The sequence below is a fragment of the Anser brachyrhynchus genome (genome assembly GCF_964034855.1).
Source record: "Anser brachyrhynchus genome assembly, chromosome: 3".
NCBI classification, from domain to species: Eukaryota; Metazoa; Chordata; class Aves; order Anseriformes; family Anatidae; genus Anser; species Anser brachyrhynchus.
This window is the reverse complement of record NC_137696.1, coordinates 87415523-87431946: the sequence shown is the minus strand read 5'-3', so window position 1 is coordinate 87431946 and position 16424 is coordinate 87415523. Positions and strand designations below refer to the sequence as shown.

The 16424-nt window shown below is 37.1% G+C and overlaps 1 protein-coding gene across 2 annotated transcripts in view; it reads left to right on the top strand.

Annotated features, from left to right (window-relative positions):
* ORC3 (origin recognition complex subunit 3) overlaps window positions 1-16424 on the top strand; it is a 36933-nt gene that overhangs the window by 5682 nt on the left and 14827 nt on the right. For both annotated transcript variants that reach the window (XM_080584438.1, XM_080584437.1), the window contains exons 4-12: window positions 3508-3652; window positions 4960-5064; window positions 5838-5992; window positions 6975-7108; window positions 8703-8862; window positions 9659-9772; window positions 11624-11757; window positions 12254-12317; window positions 15801-15917. In XM_080584438.1, the coding sequence (XP_080440564.1) occupies window positions 3508-3652; window positions 4960-5064; window positions 5838-5992; window positions 6975-7108; window positions 8703-8862; window positions 9659-9772; window positions 11624-11757; window positions 12254-12317; window positions 15801-15917 (1128 nt within the window). The remainder of the gene's footprint in view (window positions 1-3507; window positions 3653-4959; window positions 5065-5837; window positions 5993-6974; window positions 7109-8702; window positions 8863-9658; window positions 9773-11623; window positions 11758-12253; window positions 12318-15800; window positions 15918-16424) is intronic.

Here is a 16424-nt window from a genome sequence, read left to right as displayed (position 1 = left end):
CTAATTGTTGTGTGGTAGATGGCATGCTGTTGTTGTGTCTGAGTAGCCAGCTGGCTTGTATTATAGCATGAATAATTGCTTCCGTACAGCAGGGATTTCCTCCTCTATTCGGTGTCAAGGATTCTGGGCAAGTATTCCGTATTCCTCTGCCTGCTATTGGGTATTAAACATTATGAGATTTTTTTTTTTCCCCAAGTTTGTTTTGGGATATACAGTAGGAGCCAGCTGGATGGAGCTTGTAATCCAGACCTGTGGGCTAAACTCGTAAATTCCTCTAATTCTGTTTCTACTGTTCCATGATCCAGCTCACTTGGACTCGTCAGCACACTTTTCAAACCATAACAACCAGGGTGCGCAAAGCAGCGCGCAACACCACAGCGCTGATCGTAATAAATAGAAGCTCTTGGAGGTGTATTTGGTATCATCCTACTGCTTCGGCCTGACAGGTTAGCCACCAGTACTGGCAGAACCTGCCTTGTCAGTTACACGGTGAGGCTAGAGGGACAATGACATCTGTAGCCACTTCTGGAAAACCTTTTCTTGTCTTCTTACTTTGGCATGGTGTTGTCAAGGCTTTTGAAACAATGCTTCTAGCTAGCCAGCAGTGGCTGCAGGATTTTCAGGTTGATGAAGTGTTTTTTTTCCTAGTGCTCTGCAAATATTTGTCCAAGAACAGCCAGCACAACCCATCATGGTAAAAGCCTCCCTTAACTACTTAGAAGCACAGAGCCGTTGCCATCTGGAAAATCATCATTCTTTCCTGTCCTAAATATTCTGCTGTTGGTTGTGGTGTGTTTTTTGACGCTGCTAGAAGTTCACCAAATATTTTGGCTCTTCTTTCTCCTCCGGGTGGAAGACAGTTCATCTCTACATTGACAAATTGGCATTGGCCTTGCCTTAGTTTGCTTTACCCAATAGCTGATTATCTGCAGTTATTTTTGATGCTATACGTAGAATTTTCTTCACTAAGCTTCTGAGGTATCTGTTATATTTTCCTACTGAATTTTGAATTTCTGTCCTTTTGTCCTACTGTTGGAAAACTTGGAGGTGATAATTGTTTTTACTTAAATAATCACGTGACAAGTCAGCTTGGAAGGGACCGTAGAAAGTCTCCAGTCCTTCAAAGTCTCTGAAGTCCTTCTCAAAGCAGCATCACTTTGTGAGGTCACACCAGGTAGCTGAGGGCTTTATCCAGTCAGGATTTTATTTCTTTTGCACTTTGAAACCCTGGTGTAGCAAACACAATCCATGGTAGAATACCTGAGAAGTGTAGGGCTTGCTGGTTTGGACTTTTATTCTAGGGCTTCTAGTAGCGCACTAAGGGTAGGATGTTCACTGAAGTGTTTGCCAGGATATGCTACCTGACATTTTTGTGTCAAGCTACGTGCTTGTGTTGGTCTTTTTTCAGTTCTCTGAAACCTATCCGAGGTGTTGAATACTGAAGTGGATTTGACTTCCAAGTACTTTGTTGTGGAACACTCTTGGCCTTTGTATGTCTATCACAAACTGTGCTGCAGTGGTGGCATTTGGTGATGGCATCCTCTCAGGCTTCTCACAACATGAAAATCTGGCAAAAGTAACGCAGGAATTATGCTCTTGTCCTTGATTATTATTTTTTTTGCATGTGATTTTTTTACCTCTTTTATTCCAGTATTGCAGGATATCCTGGGTTTGACCCCTGCTTTCAGCAGTGGTCTTGCAAATATTCTTGTTGTGATACATCTCGTCAAGAGCTTTCGGAAACATTCCCTTCTTGTAAGGTCACAAATTTGAGGTGTTACACCAGGATCCAGGTTAGAAACACAAATCCCAAGTGCAGGGCTGTAACGTGGTGATTTTAGCTCTAAGGTGCAAATAACAGTTTTCAGACCACACGTGGCAAAACCTTTTTGGGTGTTAGTGTTGTAACAGGGATTGAATTGCCAGTTCAATTTTTCAACTTTTTTTTCAAAGTTTCCAGAGTAGTGTCATACAAGTAAATGAGTTGGTCACTTGAGATGCAGAGCAGCCTAAAATACTTGGTGGAAAGCTACCAGAATAGTGCAAATAATGAAGCTATTTTCACAGAAGATAACTGATGGATTTAAGAAAGCTAAGCAAGGATGTAGTGGTATGGCAAACTGAATTCCATCTTCACGAACTCACAGTGGAAGAAATAGTAGAAACTGGAACTATGCAATGTGAGGACTCAGAATCTTATTAGATGGGCTTAGTGAAAACTTGTACAATAATAATCAGAAGCTCAAGGCCTGATGGATTCTGAAGCAGAAGCTCTGACGATTGTTATGGGATGAGTAGTAATGGAGAAGCTCTTATGATGCTGTTATAAAGCTGATGGCATAAACTGGACTTTTTGAAATGTCATGCTACAGTTTTTTCTCAGTTGCCATAGAATTTACCTGGTGTGAGTTCAGAGGCAGACAATCAATGTCAAAAAGAAGAATATTTTTGAATAAGTAGAGGGTGAAGAGATTAAGATCGTTTTTCGTGTGTTTTGTCAGTTTATCAGTACTCTACAAAGTGTGCAGTAGGAACTCTTCTGTACAATAGAAATGGAGCTCAGGTTTTTGAGGAGGCATCATATGCAACATCCTGGAGATGTGTTCTTGACGCTTTTGGTAGTTCTCAGCAGCTAGAAACAACCTTTGCGGCTTCATTTAAAATCAAGTTCACAGCTGGGTGTGGCACTTGTCATTCCTAAGAAATCTTGATCATGATTTTATTGGGAATAGGGGCTTAATTTTCATCAACCTTCCAGGGTATGTACTGATAATTCTCAACTTCAGAGCACGTTTTTGGCTGTTCTATCAGAAGGGTTTTTGTAGATTAGAGACAGATTTTCAAAGACGCATACATAATAAAAGAAATACAAAACGTTTCCAGTATATATCTGCATTTAAAAGTTGTTTCTCCCGCTGCCCTTCTCTCACCTTGCCGTATATTCTGGTATGAAGATCATCCTGAAGGGCAAAAGGCAGTGTAGCAAATGAGGCAGTTGCATGGTTTTTTTTTTTTTTTTTTTTATTTCTTCTTTTTTCTTTCAATTTGAATTAAATTTGAAGGACCTGAGTGTTTGTTCTCATACAGATCTCTCAGAAAAAAAAAATGTACAGGAGTTTTTTAACCCAGGAGGGAATAATAGAAGTTTTCATAAACATTCATTATATTCCTTCTCTTTCACTTACGCTTTGCCTGTGTGTTTTTGTCTCCTCCTTTAAAGGCTGTGGTGTGATAACATAGTTAAGCTCATTTGCTGTAAAAGTTATTGTTGAGACATTAGACCAGAAGTTCCAAGATGGGAAACGTCTGTGTTTTCCACATAGTGAATAAACTGGCAAGGTTATAATTCACCAAAAAACAACAACAGCAAAAAAACCCCACTAGTGTTACATTAGGTGTTGCACTGGAGTTTTAAGGATTAAATCCAAGGCAGGGAAAGGGTAAGAAAATGAAGATATTCTGGTGTTTCCACATTTCTGTGAATAAAAACTCTCTGCTTGTTTACAGCAAATAGAGGAAGATTTGAATACGCAGTTATTTGATAACCTCGTGAGTTTTTTGAGGAGGTCTCATTCCGAGTTCCAAGAGAAGACAGCAGAATGGAATTGTCGGATGAAGTCCAGAGAAATCCCTACTGCAGCTCTTGTCTTAGGTAACTTTTTTAAGATGCATTCTCTTATGTCCATTTGCTCTCTTACAGAGACTTTCAAGTTGATACAGAGATCAAAGAAATTGTATTGCTGATTTCCAGCTATTAGTGTGAGCAACATCAGCTTTCAAAAATGTTAACGGAAGAGATTGGGCTGGGAGAAGGAAGAAAGATTTGACCTGCTTCCCTTTTGTAAATGTACTTAGTTGTGCAGTAAGGAACACCTTCCTTAGAGGTGCGTCTTAGACAACTGGCCATGATTTTATTTCCCCCCCGCCCCGATGCCATGGAGATGTTTTGATTCTGTCCTCATTCTGTCCTCATGGCACTAATTTCCGTGGTGGTTTCTCTGACTAACCATGGGATTATACAGCCTCTGTTTTTCTGATAAATGTTAATGAGTTGGATCTTGCAGTGCATCTTTTCATGTAGTTTTCTGCATGAAAAGCGTCATTATCTTGGAAAAGGAGCAGAGGGTGAGAAAAAATAGCTGAAGGTTTTAGTATTGAAGTTAGCGAAGTTCTGAAGTTGTTTTTTTTTTTTTTTTTTTTTTTTTTTTGTGCGAATGTTTTAACTAAACCTGAACCTGGTTCAGGGCAACCTGATTATGTTTTCAGTGGATCATGTTAGGTAACCTAAAATTAGGCCTGTGCTGCAGAATTATTGTGTGAACACTAACAGAGCCTGGAAGGTTAGTCGTCTTTTGTAGGTAGCAGAAAGTTCCTGCTTTGAATATTTCTGGAAGAAGCAGTGAATTGCCCTCTGGAGAGACTTTTTCTTTCTTTCTTTGACTAAGAATGTTCACAAAGGCAGTAAAAGTTGAGTGGTTCATAATAAATTCAGAATGTATTTCATTGAAACTCAGTAATTTCCCCCTTTATATAAGCCCCGTGAGGATCCAGGTCTCAGGTGCCTGCACTGCTGCTTTTCTAGAGAAAGCAAATTTCATCTTTTTGTCTCCAGTGCTTAGATGACTGTGGATGTCTCCTGCGGTTATGAGTGGCAGGGAAGTTAGAAAAACAATCCCTGCAGGTTTGTACCCGTGAGAAATCTTCCTAAGAAAAATAAGGCAAAGTACTACATGAGCCATCTTTACAGTGATTCCCTGTTCCTTTCAGTTGGCTGGTATGAATATGCACGTTTAATCTTGTGCTAGTTTTTCATCTTACCTCATAGATGGTGTGATGCTTTTCATTCCTTCCTTGAATATTTGTGGTATCTTCTGTTTTTTTTGTCCACTGTTCAGTTTATCATTCAGTCACTGTGGTCACAAGTCACAGCAAAATGCACTTACTTTGTCTTTCTTCTAGGTGTAAATGTTACAGATCATGACTTGACTTTCAGAAGTCTCTCAGAAGTCCTTCAGAATAGAGTTACTCCTTATGTAGCCTTGCTGCAGGCCAAAGATTGCCCAGGTAAATTCTGCAGTATCTTTGCTTCTTCATCTGAGTAAGTTGTCAGTTAACTAGTTTTTGCCCCAAAGGTAAGAATAATAGGGTGGAGGGATATTGAACGCCTCCTAAAGATTTGTTCAATCCCACGTTAACATCACAGTGAAGCCTACTGTGTTTTAAGAGGTGTACGGTTCTGTTGTTCTGTTCTCTTAAAGACAGTGAAGGTTGAAATAAATTGTTGTAGTATGAATGTCAAAAGTGTGTTGTTTTATGTATTGCATGTTGATACTGAAGGTTGGCTTTCCCCTTTTTTGATCAGATCATGTATGTATGCGTTTCATTTTTTTAACTGCTTAATTGTGCAGAAGAAATGGGTAGAAAAAAAAATATCCCCTGCTCTTTATTTAAATATAAGAGGTTATTTAAATAAAAAGGTTTAAATCACTCACAGCAGCATCCCCAGAGCTATAGATTGGCCTTTTCATTTATTTTTAGGCCACTGTGATAGCATTTGTGGAGTTCAGGAAAGGTGCAAGGTCACCATCTTAACTTGAATTGTTGCTATCTAGGCAACTTAATAGGATACGTTTTACTGCATTAACAACATTCATGCCATGAATACTTTGAAGCACTATGGAGCGTGAGATGTGCATTCTGGAGAGAGGAGGAGAATAATTAGAAAAGTGAAAAATAATAACTTGGGGAAATTTCTTAGAGCATGAGTTGGGGAAGCTTTACGATTCTAGGCAACTAACTGAATATCTTTATTGTCTGTCTAAAAACGTGTTGTAAAGGCATAAAAAACCTGATGCAGAAGCTCTTGGGGCAGCTAATGAACTGCTATGTAGATGTGGACTCATCAGAGGAAGACGACTATGTGCAGACTTCCCAGAATAGAATACGTTGTTCAATGACTTCTCTAATCACCTGGTATGAAAGTGTAACAAAGGTAGGATTTTGGTTTTCGTATCAGCAGTTTACAAAAATGTCTGACCTTTAGATTCTTTTAAAAAGGAAATTGAATACCTCAAATTTATATGGAGTAGTGAAAAAATGGCAAAGGTTAGCTATTCATTTAACGCTAAGAAATGACTGAGACTGAGGTGATTTGAATGTAAATCCGTAACAGATGTGGAGTTAGTTTCTGATGAGGTATGAATGTCAGCATTCTGAAAATCGGGTAAAGTACTATTTTATGATATGTTTACATGGGAACCAGAAGCTTAAAATGCAGTATCAACTTCATACCAGATGCTATTCTCCCAGCAGCGCTGAGATGTTTTGCTTGTTAAAACAAAACTTCAAGAAAGAACGGGGAGAGGCACCATTTTAGTGCTGTATGTCGTCATGTGTATTATCATGTTATCATCATGTTATTAGTGGCAGTATGGCATCTGCAACCCATACTGTGTTGAAAAGCAGTGACAAAATAACTGTAAATAGTTTTTATCCTTGTATTTAATAAAGCTAATGATGTTTTATTCAAGTATTTTCTTCTGTCATGAATAAAAGCTAGAACTGATTTTGTGAGCAGTGTGTTAAATAAAAGTTTAATGAGTACCTGCAGTTTTTATTACTGTGTAAATGTATAGAAAATGGGCAACTGCCAGGTACCCAACTAAAATCTTTTTCCTCAATCCCAACACACTTTTACTGGTTCTGTCCCACAGAGCTGTCCTTGTCATTGTTGAATGTGTTGTTTTTGTTTAGCTTTTAAAAATTTATTTGTTCTTTGCACTCCCTGCTATGCAAGATAGAAAGAGGAAGATTTGGGGTTCTAGATGCTTGTAATATGTACAATTGTAGCAAAATACGTATGAAATATGTACAAAAAAAAGTCAGCCACGTCACTTTGGAGCATTATAAGATTGTACACATGATTCAATCTTTTTATTTTACTGTTTATTAATGTATAACCATTGGCTTTAAAGAAAACAGATTTTGAGACTCCAAGCAAAAAAAGAACTTCTTCCAGACATTGGCAGTCTCCTCCAGTTGTGGTTATCTTCAAAGATATGGAAAGTTTCACCACAAAAGTACTTCAAGACTTCATAGTTATCAGCAGGTAATGTGACTTGAAGTTTTGTTCTTCCACTCTGTTACCCATTTTGTACTGGCAACTGTTCAGAACTGCAGGGGGGTTGAACTAGATGATCTTCAGAGGTCCCTTCCAACCTCGGCCATTCTGTGATCTGCGATACTGATGTAAACTGTTTAAAGGTTTCTAGCTTACTAATAGAAGTGATAGAAATTCTCTGGTTTTATGTAGTTTATGTGTTGACCAGGATATGTAATGAGTAGCTGATTACTTCAGGTGCTTGTGTCCTTCCTTAATACTGTTTTCCTTAATATCATCTCCAGCATTTCAATCAATAACCCCTGCTACTCTCCAAACAGAGCATCTTCTGTTCAGTTACAGTAGGATCAGAGCTGCAGCTGTAGAGTTAATTCAGTTGCAGCATGAACATCTGACATCACCTCTAAAAATGGCTAAGCAGTTTCACTTGCTGTGAGGCCTGCAATAAAATTTTTTGCTACTTTAAATCTGGCAGATGGGTTCTCTGGGGAACATTTCAAGATGTAAAAACAGAAATCATAATCGTCTCAAAATAATTAGGCTGTAGGGCAGGGGAAGATGAGGTTTTAATTGTTTTTTAAGTGTTACGCTTTATTTTGGGTTTTGTAGCAAGGATAGATACCTCATCATGAGCATATGGAATGCAGTGAAGTCTAGGTCAGGTCTGTCACAGTCTACTATTTGCAAATAAATTTTTAAAGTAGACTGTATTTTGTGTTGTTAAGCCCCCCCCTCCGCCCCCCATTTTATGTTTAACTCTATAGCAAGGACTTTTTAGGAGTTACAGAAATGAAATAATTGTGGGGCGACAGCTGAAAGGTCAAAAAGTGTGGCTGTGGTAACAACAAAGAGAAAATGAGTAAATTGTCCATTCTAACCTAGAAGAGATTTAAGATAGCAGAATTTGTATCTGCTTGAAACTCCAATTAAAAAAAAAAAAAAAAAGGAATATAATGATGAAATAATACTGAAAATACTGTACTTACGCTGTTTCCAGTGACCACAGCATTCGGTCCTGGCTATCAGTTCTCAAAGCATACACTAAAAAAAACTATCTGTAGAAGATGGAATCTGGAGAAGTTGATTTTTTTTTTTTTAAAGTACAAAGGGAAGATAGAACTTCAGAGGGGTTTCATATTTATTTTGCTGTTACTAAGTTGTTTAAAATTTGTAAATGTTCTTGTGACTGTTAGCTGTTCAAAGTGTCTTCTCGTTTTTCTTTATTTCTTTGGAAAAAAATCAAATGCTAAGATTCAGTTCTCTGGATATAACTTCTTGGGAAGATAGGGTCAGTGCAATACTAAAACTGAAAATGCTTTTTATGCTGCTTCCTGAAATTTGAATCGTAAAATATAATTTAATTTGGTTTTCTGCTTTAAGGCTTTAAGTAGCTTACTTTTTTTTCCCCTTTTACTCCTCATCAAAACTTCTGGTTTACTGGCAACAAATCTTTTAATTTGTCCTTTTCTTGCAGGTAAGTCATTTGAGCTCAGTGCTGTAGTAGTAACAGAATGTGTTTGATTTATGATTTTCTATAATGTAACTATTATGTTTTTTCTCCTCTCCCCACCCTATGATCTAGTCAGCATATCCGTGAATTACCTCTAGTACTGATTTTTGGAATCGCTACATCTCCAATGATTATCCACAGCTTACTTCCTCACTCTGTTTCCTCTCTGCTGTGCATAGAGCTTTTCCAGTCCCTTTCCTGTAAGGAGCACCTGTCTACTATAATTGACAAGGTAATTCCCTTTCTAAATAGGAGTGTGTGTATTCAAGAACAGTGTATATGTGTGGCCTCTACAAGCAAGTTTTTCTGAAGCTTTTGGAATGGAATCTGTTCCTGAGCTGTCAATTTTGGAAATTTCTCCCCATAACTGCAGAGCAGCTTATTAATACCAAGAGCTTCCTCTCTACATTGATAAACACCTGCTTTTATCTTTGATTTACGTTGACATCTGTGCATACATACTGGGACAATTACTCTTTGACATCCCCACATCTTCATTAGACTAGTGCTTTGATCCAAGTTTGGCTTTGTTCAGAAAAGGATAGCCTTTAAAATAAATCTAAAAAATGAGCTCAGCTTTAATTCTGCCACTTGTCAAAAATTAGCAGAGTTATCCAACAGTTATTCATACAGACACTTTGCGTTTGTGATTTTTGGTGTAACACTTTTTGCAGGATTTTTGAACATGCTGGAAGTAGTGACATCCTTGGTTGTTACAGAGATCTGTTTTTTTTACTGTTTGTAACTTAAAAAATAATGCAAAAACAACCTTAAACTAACTTCAAACATTGCTTATTAGTAAAAGTAACCTAGAAAAATGGGGTGTAATAATAAACTGAAAGTGTTTGCACAGGTATTTGTTCTAGTAGAAATACAGTTTTTACAAGTTGGCAGTGTATTTAGTATCTCATTTAGTTGCATGCTAACATATGCTGAGAATTGTATTAAATTGTACTTACAAATTTTGCTAAATTGAATTCAGGAAAGAATTTCTCCTATGGCTACATTTTCCTTTTTGTCTCCCTTAGGTTCTTTTAACAACCCAGTTTCCACTTAAACTGAGTGAGAAAGTGCTGCAGGTTCTCATCAACATATTCTTGTACCATGATTTTTCTGTCCAGAATTTTATCAAAGGCTTTCAGGTAGGTGATGATAACAAGATCTCAAATAATGGGTGCTGAAAATGAAGTCTTATTACTAGACATTGAAAGATTGTTTTGGATCCTGTTCTTGCTGTCATTGAAGTGAATGAAAAAAATGCCCTTTGAAAACATCCTGGTTCTGTGAACAGGTGGGTGTTTCTCTGCTAAAGCTTTGAAGAAAAACTTACAGGGCCAGGTATAAGGAAGCATTTAAAAATCACTTTATTAGCTTATTTTGCCACAAAAGAAAGGTATATTTAAAAGTTGAACTTAAAAAGGTGACCTGCCATAATGGGTAGGAAAGGCCTCTATATTGCTATAGGTTAAATTGTGGCTTGACAGCTCTGGCAGAACTCTCCAGTTGGATGTGTATTAAGTTGCTGTTCTGTTCCTCTGTACCATGTTCTTGGGCTGTGAACAGAATTTGTCATGGTGTGAGTAGGCTACACCAGTATCTCTTCCTCGCTTCCCGCTGGAACTCTTCTGGAATCATTTCTGAATGCACACTGCTTACCTTTATAGAGAAATGGGAGCTGTAGGACCACTTGCTTTGTGCCTCAGAGTAGGTGGTTCTTGTGCTCCAAGTAGCTGTGCAGCAATTGAAGAGTTACATTTACCCTCTTGGAAGGCAAAGTGGAAGGCTTTATAAAGTTTACTAAAAATTAATAATAAAAAAAAGTCCACGCAGAGTATATTTTTATTGGCTTATGTTTGTATCTAGATGTATTTCCATGTCTGAGTCTCTGTGTAGCTTTTCTTGATTGTGGACAAGAGTTTTCTGAGGAATCTTTTAATGCAGGATTGTGAAATTGTGTTTCTTTTTTGATTGGTGCCACAAAGGAACCTGTTAGTAAAACTTGCCATTTTACAGTCCTGCACATTGAGAGTGTGTTGAGTTCCTTGATTTTTAAGATTCAGTGATTGCCTGTGGCTTGGAGAAGTATCCCTGCAGTAGTACTCATTCTTTCAGACAGACCTATGTGGGCTTCTGTATATTTCAATTCCTCTTATTTGAAAGAGTCACCATAATTTAATGATTCCCCACTGGCCTGATGTGGAAGTACAAGTCCTAGCTGTCACAGGGTATGGCTGTGTCTTTGTGCTTTAAAATACTCAAGTAAAGTGCAAAGAAGCAATTTCAGATCAGATTTCCTAAGTGATTTTACAAGGGATGACCACCTGATGTTAACATTTCTGACAGGAAGTGTCTCTCCCCTTTGGTTTTAGTTTTAAATGGCTTTGGTGAGGTGGTTTGTTCGTCTGGTTTTTTGTGTTTTTAAGACTGGATGTGACTGAGATATGCTGCTAGGCCCTGATACTAGGAATATTCAGCACAGATGAAATCAATGATAGAGCATAATTTATTTGTGCATAGTAAGAACTTAGCAGTGTCCTTTTGTCTACATGAAACAGAAGATGAAGTGAGAACATGTGATAAGTTTGCTTATATATTGCAGTTGCTTTTCATATCTTTAAATGTACTCTGTTATTTATGAACATTAGAGCTGAATATGTAACCTAAAGAATGCAGTAATTTCCATAAATGAATAGAAAATATTTGACAGGCTATAGTTATGGTTTTGCAAGAGGGGAAACAATGAGGTACTGCATATGAATAGCGCACAGAGCAAAAAGGTAGTTACATGACTGTATTTAAAACTGAATAATCAGTGTAGTGTAGTGACGTGAGTTGCGGAATATATATGAACTGTAATGAATTTTTTTTTTTTAAAGGAGTGCCATTACTACCATTATAGAGTATGCACTGTAGGGATAAGAAAGCCTTAAAAGGTAGATATAGCAGGGAGGATGAATTTTATTAACATCACTGGTTCTTGCTTTCTTTTTCAGCTCTGCATTGTGGAGCACTTCTATACCCAGCCTCTTAGTGTACTTTGTTGCCATCAGGGAGAATTAAAGACGAGAATAAATTCTTTATCACATAATCAGTGTGAAAACATTCGAAGGCTGCCCTCTTTTAGAAGGTAAGAGGGGGAGATAAATTTTGGGACACTCACATATTTAGTCAGCATTGGAGAAGAAAAAAGGAATCTATAAACTTAACTGATAACTGTAGGCTACTTGAGCATATGTTTGTATAACAAAGGTAAATTCATCAAAAGGAGGACAGTTCCAAATATTTTCAGGAACCCTTTATCATCTGGTATGGAGAGTACAGCTTCTGTGGTTTGCAATCTGTTGCATCACTTGGACTTTTTTTTTCCTCTTGTACTTAATACAGAAACAAGCTATTATGACAAATTACCATAAATCACTTCTCAACTTGTTAAGCTGATATGGAGCATAATCTCTAGGGTTTAGTTGTGGCTTTTCAACTTGCTGGGATCTGGCTGTCCCTTTTTGAATCTTTTCAAGTAAATCCTTATATTAGCATAAACATTTTGAAGTTTTTAACCTTATAACCTTTTAAGCACAGTTTGCATCATAACTTTTGTGCTTCTGTTTTTCCTTGCCATGCAGGTATGTGGAAAATCAACCATCAGAGAAGCAGATTGCACTGCTGACAACAGACAGTTTCTTAAAGGTAAAATTTTAAGAAAGCCTTTCGAGAGCAAAAGTAACTTTCCAAATATATTGGCTTATCTGGAAGATGATAAATTACATGATTAGGATGTATAGATCTGTATAACATTTTTTGTACAGTGCATACAGTGCTTCGTATCTAGTAATGGAGAATGAGAATCCACAAGTCATAACTCCAAATCTCTAGGCTTGCTGGGTATACCTTTATATAAAGCTGCACAGCTTTTCTTATATCACCTTTTAGCTATGTGTAGAAATCAGAGTGCTTAAAAAGAAGGTTGCAAGGTTTGTTTATGGCCTGGTCTTTTAATGCTTACTCAGACTGAGAGTGCAATGGTTGAAGAACGAGTAAGTAATCTTAGAGGTTACTTCATAAGCTCTTACCCTTCCAGAGTCTCTGATTGAACTCAGTAGGGCAGACTGGGTCCCAAGGTGCGCATTCACACTAGATGTTGTACAGGATTAAAACTTTATGTTGCATGCTTATCTGGAGGTTTGTCAAGTGATTAAAATCAGGCTACTGCTATTGTGAACACTTCAGGAATTCATCATACAGTGAAAGAAAAATGCGTTTGTGATTTTCATTAGCCGAACCACTCCCTGTAGATGCATTGATGAGGATAAAGCATTTCTCTTAACTTCATCTCAGGTATAGCTAACCTGTCAGGCAAATGGTACAACCAGAGATAAAGCTAGTATTATGTGAGCAGCCTGATCTAGTGGGAGGTGTCCCTGCCCATGGCAGGGGGTTGGAACTGGATGATCTTTAAGGTCCCTTCCAACCCAAACTGTTCCATGATTCTATTAATGTATCCTAGCAGGTCTTCCTGGTCTTTTAGAACTTTTCAGACGTGAAGAACATTGTTAATGGTTGGAAGAGAGCAAATAAATTTGTGCAATGCAATTCTAGTAGTCAAGGCCAGAGATGATTTATATGGGATTTTATGATCTGTAGTCTTCAGTGTCAAAAATAGCCTAAGCTATTGCTGTTTCTTTGCTGTTTATTCACACCTCAGCAGATGTGCCAGCACAACAGCTTGCATGGCTGCACTATGAATATAATCAGAGAAACAATCCAACTTAAAGTAACCTGACCAAAAAAACAAAAACACACCCCAAAAATGTGGATTTGTTTCTGCAGAATAATTTCCCCAACCTGTTCTCTCTGCAGGTGCATAAATGCTTCTGTTGAAATAACAGGAATGAAAGAAGGAAGGAGTGGGAATGAGCAGCAGTGGCTGTTTCTTTAAACAAACACCATTTAACGGGCTGCTACTTTAAATTTTAATATCCATCAGTATGTTTAATAAGTATAATGTATCCCTTATTTTGTAAGACTATCCCCACCATGGAAGTTTGGGGGAAAAAAAAAGCTGGAATTCTTGTGCTTATGTGCATATGATGCTTCCAGCCAATTGTACCTTAAGGCGCCAGTTCTAATCTCTGCTATAGCAGTAGGACTGTTACTGCATTGCCAAGCTGGTAGTGTTACCTGCCTGGGAAGGAAAGACCCTGCTTTTGCATTGATAAGCTTTTGCATAGATTTGTTCTGTATGCCTGTATATATTCTTGACCTACAATATCGTTTCTAACTTTGGAAATACTTTTAAAGATGTGTTACGGTTGTTCTTCATATAAATTTACTGTTCACGTTCAGGACTAGGTAAACTTGCCGTTCAGGCTTATCAACCAAATTTGCAATATCCTGTGTCAGCTGCTATTTGCTTTCCATGTTGTTACCACTTTTTTTTTTTTTAGTAACTATGGGAGGAGTTCCACCTATTTAGAATAATCTGTGTTTAAATGCATTTTCTCTTGGCAGTTTTACATCCTAATTAATTACAATGTTGTCTGAAAGTTTTCATGGCAAATTTCGTTTGAAATTATGTAAATATGTCGATCTATATGGAAAGAATGTTGCATGGCCTTCTGATAATGTTTTCAACCTCTTCTAAAGCAGAAATTAGGAGGGAAACTGACTGTTTTTCCACTCTGTTATTTGGCAAAATACATAGTCTTACTGCATTTTAATTTATGTAACCTCATCGGTTTTGATCTGAGAAACCAGATGAGGGAAGTATAGATGCTATAATGCTCTCAGTTTGAGGGAATAAGATTGATTTAGCAGCATTAAACAGAACTTGTTTCCTTGTCTCAGCTTTTTTATGGTGAAGATTTCATTTTTTTTTTTAATGATCCTGCTTAGAATTTAACTACAAACTTATAAATGTCTGTCTTAGGGACTTGGTATGACTTGGAAGTTGTTTAAATAATTGTTAAACCAATGACCCTTAAATTTTAATAGATAAAAAGTTTATGGAGAGAAACATCTTAATGCTTTTTATCATCTCAAACCTTTTTTAACATTGGAAAGCTCTCTGCAGCACTAAGTTATCTTTGTTACTTTGTTACTAAGTATCTTTGTTACTTTTCAGCCTGCAGTATGATACTCACATCTGTCCACTTCAGTCTTCCTTATATTGCCAGCAGCGCATAACTTTTTTTTGGTTTTGTTTGTTTGGTTTGTTATTATTGTTGTGGTTTTTTTGTTTTATTTTATGTTTAATATCTGTATTTTCAGCTTAACTTTAGTGAATTTCAGTGGCTTGTGTGTGTGGTTTTTTTCTTTGTTTTGTTTTTGTTGTTGTGTTTTTTCCTCTCCATTTGGAATAGTATGTTCAGAGTTGATGGAAATGGTACTAAAAATGTAGACAGCCCTGTTTTTCTCTTTTGATCTTTGACTGAAGTCAGATGAGAGAAGATTTTTTGATTCATGAACTTAAATGTAATGAGCCTAAAATACTTAAATACAGCTACCAGAAATTGCTAGTAGGATTTTCCAGAAGCCTTGTATATCCTTCCAAGGGAAGCCAGTGATAATGAGGTGCAATCTGGTAAATTCAATAGCAGCAGTTCATAATTTCTTTTTCCTAATACATGATTTATTTTTTCTGAAGATCTCAATCTATGAATAAGCAAGCCAACTTAAGAGCGCGTAGAAGCAACAACTCTAGAACATTTTTCTGTGAAATTTTCTTTTTATGTATACCTCACTAGTAAAAACAGGAACAACCCATAATGTAAGAAATATATTTTTAAATATACTTGTAATATAAAAATGAAAATAATAAAGATTTGAATAAAATTAGCTATATAATTTCTCAGTGCATATTAAAAGTATAGTCCTGTTTGTTGTGAGATGACACGCCAAACAACAGCTAAATATAGTTACAAATGATAAGATGATAATGCTAATCAATAACAACTCTTCAGTGAGATGGAAGAGGAAAGTGAAGTATATGCAGTGTGATTGCAGCAAACTGTTGAAATAAAACTTTTCTGCATGGTGGTCTTAATTTAACACTGGGAATTTGTCACAGCACACCAGAACGTCAAAACCCCAGAGTCATTTTAAGTACTCTGTGAGAATTTTAAACAAATGATTGTCAGAATGACTTACAAAGCAATTATCCTGTCACTGTAGGAAACAGTACAGAGGTTGCTGGAGGACCTGAATGTTTACCATGAAAATTATTTTCCAGTTCTGCGATGTCTTCATGTTTTCACATCTTCTCTCCCAAAGTATCCTTTGGGCAAGCAGGTGAGGTACTGTTATTCCATTTTAGTGAAGCGTGTTTTGTTGTTTCACGGTATGACATCTGAACAAGTATTTATTCTTTCTCAATATGTTCTCTTCTGCTGGTTTGCCCTCTACTTCCCAAATGGAGGCATTCTTTCTTGCTATGGGCAGAGAGGAACAGCATGTGTTTTCTTTAGTGCTGGGGATTATACTTCATCAGTCAGCAGGAAGGAGTTTGTAGGAGGAGGCAGATGGACAGATCAGCAAGAGAATTGGCAGGTTGACTTTCCCACATCTGGAACGCTCTGTATGTATTGCAGACAATGTGTATTCTTCTACCGCCTAGAAGAGTCAAATTCAGAGGATGAGACTGAGTTCTAACAACCTGTACAAAAAAAATGATAGCAAGGGAACAGTGATAATGGCTCTTAATAGCCATATTGCTCTAATGTTATTAAATCTACCTTCTCATGCTAAGCAATTTCTTCTTCCACTAAAAAAATAATATATTCTGTGCGTGTGCGTTTG